The 6,312-nt window shown below is 40.9% G+C and overlaps 1 protein-coding gene across 3 annotated transcripts; it reads left to right on the forward strand.

Annotated features, from left to right (window-relative positions):
* Positions 1–738: 738 nt before the first annotated feature.
* On the forward strand, positions 739–5,206 carry LOC122411971 (uncharacterized). 3 transcript variants are annotated; one of them, XM_043421130.1, is made up of 3 exons: positions 739–934; positions 1,231–2,308; positions 4,123–5,206. In XM_043421130.1, exons 1-2 carry the CDS (start codon positions 823–825, stop codon positions 2,286–2,288), a joined length of 1,170 nt encoding a protein of 389 aa, XP_043277065.1. In that variant the 5' UTR covers positions 739–822; the 3' UTR covers positions 2,289–2,308; positions 4,123–5,206. The 3 variants fall into 3 exon arrangements, with proteins under 3 accessions (XP_043277065.1, XP_043277067.1, XP_043277068.1); XM_043421132.1 differs by having other exon boundaries at positions 1,231–1,467; XM_043421133.1 differs by lacking the exon at positions 739–934 and having other exon boundaries at positions 1,138–1,467.
* Positions 5,207–6,312: the final 1,106 nt, after the last annotated feature.

The following is a 6,312-nucleotide window of genomic DNA, read 5'->3' on the forward strand; positions in this document are numbered from 1 at the left end:
TACTTAACTACCATTCTCTGTTGACTGAAAAAAATGTACAACTCTATGTGCACATTTTAATAACACATACTTTCGTATTAATATCCATAAGCTTTTTGGATGGATGTTTTAGAGAATTTCTGCTCAATTGAAATCTGTTTTAACCAAACAACGAATATGTAGGTCTGAGTAATAGGTTTCGAGAAATCCTCACTTTATTCCCCAGTTTATTTCAGATTGAACACTTCATATGTGCAAATCCGAAAATACGTATCCGCACACGGACATGGACAGGTTCCAGATGTTGTCGTAACTCCGCAGGAGGCTGCAGATAAATAGCTGACTCCAATGTACACGAAGTTTTGTCTTGCACCTGTAAACAAGATTTTTTTTGCGAAACGTAATTTAAATGGAATTTCTAGTGCTCTCCTTCCGAATATGTGAAAGCGTACGACGGATTTCTTGTTTTTTCGACCATCGCAGTAGTTTTCAAAGTGTTTGAGGATACGTTTTATGAGATTTTCGCATTCGCCGAATCAATATTTGCAACCCCTTTCCGAGTTGGAAAACGCTCCTTAAACAAGCTCCGAGCTACCAAACTCAACAAATAAAAGAGGACTCGGGGGTCGTGAAGTTGGTTGTTTTTTAAGAAACTATCGTATCGTCGCTCAGTCATTGTATTTCGCGCCTCTTCCGATAGACCACGATGTAGTTCCCTCTACTATGCCCGAATCATCACACGCTTTAAAGTCAACTAGATACTCTTTTGTCTCTAGCTGACCTCTCCTATATTCATGTTCATTCTTCTTTTGTGTGCTGAAGAAGTCACACGTAATCGGTAAAATGACACCGGATAATTCAAGTGATAGCGAAAATATAGCAAATGTTCTTGAAAAGAGATTGAAAAGGCTGGAAAAAATGATGAAGAGGAAAAGACATAATAAAAAACGGAGAAGTAAGTATGCTAATCTGTTTACGTTTGTTACAGATTAGGTTACCATGCGTCATATGGTTAGCAACAAAAATTTTTTCCGGAGCTGGTCACTTTTTGACAGCGAATGGAAAATTTTTTACTTACATGGGCTCTTACCTACGTAAGCAAGAGTTTGACTCGGATTCAAGAACAGGATATTGTTTTGTTGCTCTGGCAGGCTCTAACCTGTTCAGGGCATTCATTCGCTGTGTCAGGCTCTAACCTACACAGTGAGTACATGTTATGTACAAAATGTTAAGATGCACTGTCCTCGCCAGGTCATCGTAGACGTTCGAGTTCGTCGGAGACGGATAGGGAAAGGAAGAGAAGGAGGTCGATAAGCTGGTCGAGTGAGCGAGGTTTTGAAAGCGACGATAACGATGTTACGGAGATTGGCGAATCGTCGCAGACGAACGTTGGGGCAGTGCAGAGGGACATCATCGTCGATCCTTCGGTGACTGAGTCAACAGTTGCCAAGACACAGGATGGGGATGTCGAAGTCGTCGACACTCGAGGTCAGTCCAATGAAGGTCCGCAAGGGAAAACCTTGCTTGGTGATGTTCCTGAGGGCGATTTGGCCATTAATGCTCAGATTCTTGAGCTCATGGGGAAGAGAGTATCGGATACTCGTGCGATGAGCGACGCGATTCCGACTGAATTGGCAATAAGATGGGAGGAAATTTTACAAAGAGGCCTTCCTCTTGAGGAGGTTTCTTCGATCATGAAAAAATACACTCCACCAGTGAACGCAAGTTTTATAGATCCACCGCGGATTAATCCGGAGGTGAATGGTGCCATTTCGGAGCCAAATAAAAAGAGAGACGAAAGGATTGTTGTTAAGCAAAACAAAATTAGCGCATGTCTCTCCGTCGTGGGGAAAATGTTTCAAGCGGTTTTATGTGAAAAACAAGAAAAGTTCATGCTCTTAGAACAACTGAGCGACGTCGGTCGTCTTTTATCAGATCTTCAACATGATGAGTCGTCGGTCAGGAAGAATTTGATTCTCGCGAATTTAAACACGCCTTTCAAAGAGGTTCTAGCGAAGACGACGGCAGATGAATTGTTGTTCGGAAAGAGCCTCGAGGAAAAAATTAAAGCGGCAAAAATACTCGAAAATTCGTCTCGTGAGTTGAAACCGAGTCATTCAGTGACAGTTCCTAAGGGTTCAAAAAACGGGAAGGTCCCGCCCCGACGTCAGACCGGTCAGCATTTCCAGAGGACGTCAGTAGCGGGCGGGAAGAAACCGTATATTTCGAAAAGCCTGAACAACGTTTCGCGGCAGAGAGGCAGCCGTCGTCGGGAGGAACTAAAACGGAGACAAGAGCAGCGTCATTAGCGAAAATTCTAGTTGAACCTGTAAGTAACATGACGGGTAGGCTACGTTTTTGTGAGAAAGAATGGCGTAAAATTACGTCAGACAAGCGAATCTTGGCTTGGGTTGAAGGATATAAAATCCCTTTCATTACTACCCCACATCAAACGGCTATTCCGAAAGAACGGGTATGGTCGGATAAAGAGAGTTTTATAATGAGCGATCTGATAGAGAAATTACTCAGCAAGGGTGCAATTCAAAAATGTCAAGAGAGTATAGGTCAGTTTTTATCTGACATTTTTGCAGTTCCAAAATCTGATGGAAGCTTTAGATTGGTTTTAAATCTTAAAAAACTCAATAAGTTTGTGCAAACTGAGCACTTTAAACTGGAGGATAGAAGGACAGCGATAAATTTAATGAGTGAAAAGTGTTTTTTAGCGTCGTTGGATTTGAAGGATGCATATTATTCTATTGCAATAGCTGAAGTTGACAGAAAATATTTGAGATTTTATTTCAAGAATATTCTGTTCCAGTTTACTTGCTTGCCTTTCGGACTGTCGTCGGCACCGTATGTGTTCACGAAGATTTTGAAACCAGTTGTTGCTTTTTTGAGAGGAAAAGGGTTTTCATCAGTGATTTATCTTGATGATATTTTACTTATTGAAAGATCTTTTTCTCAGTGTAAAGAGAATGCACTTGTCTCGGCATCTTTGTTGGAGAGTCTTGGGTTTGTGGTTAATTATAAGAAATCACAATTAACTCCAACGCACAGGTGCAAATTCTTGGGATTCTGGCTCGATTCTAAGAAGATGTCAATAGAGCTACCGAAAGAAAAACAGTTAAATGTAATAAATCTGGCTCGAAGATTACTCCGTAGAAACCGAATTAAAATTAGAGAATTTGCAGTCTTTGTTGGAACTCTTGTATCCTGCTGTCCAGCAGTCCCTTATGGTTTTGCGCATATTAAAGCATTCGAGAGAACGCAACTGTTGGCGTTGAGAAAAAATGGTGGCCGTTTCGATGAGTATATATCTCTGTCTTTGGAGATAAAAAATGAGGTTAATTGGTGGTTGGAAAAAGTGGTTAATGCTGAAAATTCCATAAGACCTCCAAATTTTGGTTTAGAAATTCGCAGTGATGCATCAAGATCCGGTTGGGGAGCGGTCTGTGGAAGCGAAAACACGTATGGGTTTTGGAATACTGCAGAGAGAGAGATGCATATAAATTGTTTGGAGTTGACTGCTGCCTTTTTTGGCTTGAAATGCTTTGCAAGCCAGTTTCATGATTGCGATATTTTACTGAGATTAGACAATACGACCGCCATTGCATATTTAAATCGAATGGGGGGAACTCGCGTTCAAAGCCTAGCAATGTTGGCGAAATCGATATGGGAATGGTGTGAAGAAAGGCGATTGAATATCGTTGCATCTTTTATTGGTACGAAAGAAAATTTTGAAGCCGATTATCAATCAAGGAAAAATGAAAAAGAATCTGAGTTTTCATTGGCAGATTGGGCCTTCGAAGAAATTGTAAACGTATTCGGAAAACCGGATGTTGATCTTTTCGCATCTCGAACTAATGCAAAATGTGACGATTATATTGCTTGGGCTCATGACCCAGGATGCTTATTAATTGATGCATTCACTGTTTCGTGGTCGAAATTTTCGTTAGGATATGCGTTTCCACCTTTTGCTTTGATAACGAGAGTTTTAAGGAAAATCCAAAATGAAAAAGCGTCAGTAATTTTAGTGGTACCAAATTGGCCTTCTCAACCGTGGTACCCTAAGTTCTGTGAGATGATATCGGGACATCCTATCAGTTTTTCACCAAGTAGAGATTTACTTTGTTCTTCTGACAGGGAACCGCATCCACTGTGGAAGAGCCTTTCCCTGGTGGTCGGGAGGTTATAGTGAGAGCTTTTCAAGCAAGACATATTCCGGAAGAAGCATTACATTTGATGGTCTCGTCGCTGCGTCTTTCGTCGCTTAAACAGTATGACTGCGCTTTAAGGAAGTGGTGGAATTTTTGTCGGAGAAAGAAGATCAATCCTTTTCAGCCATCGATGGAGGAAGTGATTGAAATTCTCGCAGAAGAGTTTAAGGGAGGAGCGGCTCACGGATCGCTTAATTCCCTTAGATCGGCGATTTCTTTGGTAGTTGGTCCTCACGTGGGTCAAGATTTTCATATTCGACGTCTGTTCAAAGGGATATCGGAACTTCGCCCATCAAGACCAAAATATGATCATACATGGGATCCGAAAGTAGTTTTGGATTATTTTGATAAGTTGGATGACAATGAGAATATGCCGCTAGGCTTGCTGTCTGGAAAGCTCATCACTCTTTTAGCTCTTATAACGGGTCAGAGGATGCAGACGCTGTCATTAATCAAATTGCAGAACATCGAAAGAAGTCAGGACGTGGTACAGGTTAAGATACCGGATATAATCAAAACATCGGGCCGAAATCGTTCACAGCCGCTTCTGTTACTACCTAAATATGAGATAAATGAAAAAATTTGTGTTGTACGAACGTTGGACAATTATTTACAAAGGACGGATCGAATAAGAGGTCAAGTTGATTCGTTGTTTGTTTCGTTGAAGAAACCAATTAGAGAAGTTTCGGCTGGAACTCTGGCAAAATGGACAAAGAATGTTTTGAAAGCGAGTGGCGTCGATACTCAGGTATTCTCAGCGCATAGTACGCGTCATGCGTCGACCTCAGCCGCCAAACAAAAGGGTCTTGGCATCGACAGCATTAGGAAGGCAGCAGGTTGGTCAGAGAAGTCTAAAACGTTTGCTCGATTTTATGACTTGCCAGTTGTACCGGATAACACTGCGTTTGCCAATGCAATCTACGAAAAAGCTGTGTTATTTTAGCATATAGCATAGAGGTTTATGTTGATGTTAATTGTATACGTCATTTCATGATTAAACGAATTGTTAACTTCAGTAGATATTGGGGTGTCGTATTTCTTTAAATATCTACATCGTGGTCTATCGGAAGAGGCGCGAAATACAATTAAACGATTAAACGAACTTACCTGTAAGTGAAGTTCGATCGTAATTGTATGAAGCGCCTCTTCCGATAGACCACTTCCCACCCTAAAATCTGTTCACTAGAACAAATCCCAAATTCATCTCAAAGATGAACCCTTTTTACGACACACTTTGAATAAATGAACATGAATATAGGAGAGGTCAGCTAGAGACAAAAGAGTATCTAGTTGACTTTAAAGCGTGTGATGATTCGGGCATAGTAGAGGGAACTACATCGTGGTCTATCGGAAGAGGCGCTTCATACAATTACGATCGAACTTCACTTACAGGTAAGTTCGTTTAATCGTTTAATTTTGGTAGCTACTTTTTTCGTTACTTTCAACGCACGGTTTCCAATAATGCTCCATCCATTTTCCTTTATAAACATTAAATTTACGAAGCGAATGAAATGGCGATACAAATGGTTCGTAGTAAGCTTTCATTTGTGTATTCTTCACTCTTTAATGATCCTGAAATCTCGTGAAAATTCCAACGACTCTCTGAATTCGTAACGCCCCTATAATTAAAAGTTACTGACTTAACTGTTAGAGCATGCTGTATTGTAATGACTGCTAAACAAGAAGGAATGTAACGATGATTACTTCGGGAAGGCTGTGTGGTAAACGAGGGAGGAAACGAAAAAAGGTAAGTGCTCTCTGGCGGGCTTTTCGAGCACTAACTAAAGAGAATCTCCCTTTAACACAACGTCCCATAATAGTAAGAACAATTCCAAGACTTCGCGTTGGGGGATTCCGGGCACGGGCGTTCTATTCTGCCTTCTAATCGAGGAGGAATTGAATTTTCCTATCTCCCAGCTATATCACTCGAGGAAATGGTTCATGAGTGAGTGAGAAATTGACGAGACAGCTTCGGAGATCTTGATATCATTTTGCTCGAATTAAGTTCTGTTATATTGAGGCTAATAACGAGACGAAAACTTTGCTCACGGGGAATTAGTAGAATTAACGTCACGACCTCGAATTAATGCGACTAACTTATGGCAATACTCAACAA

The sequence above is a fragment of the Venturia canescens genome, chromosome 6 (genome assembly GCF_019457755.1).
Source record: "Venturia canescens isolate UGA chromosome 6, ASM1945775v1, whole genome shotgun sequence".
Lineage (NCBI taxonomy): Eukaryota > Metazoa > Arthropoda > Insecta > Hymenoptera > Ichneumonidae > Venturia > Venturia canescens.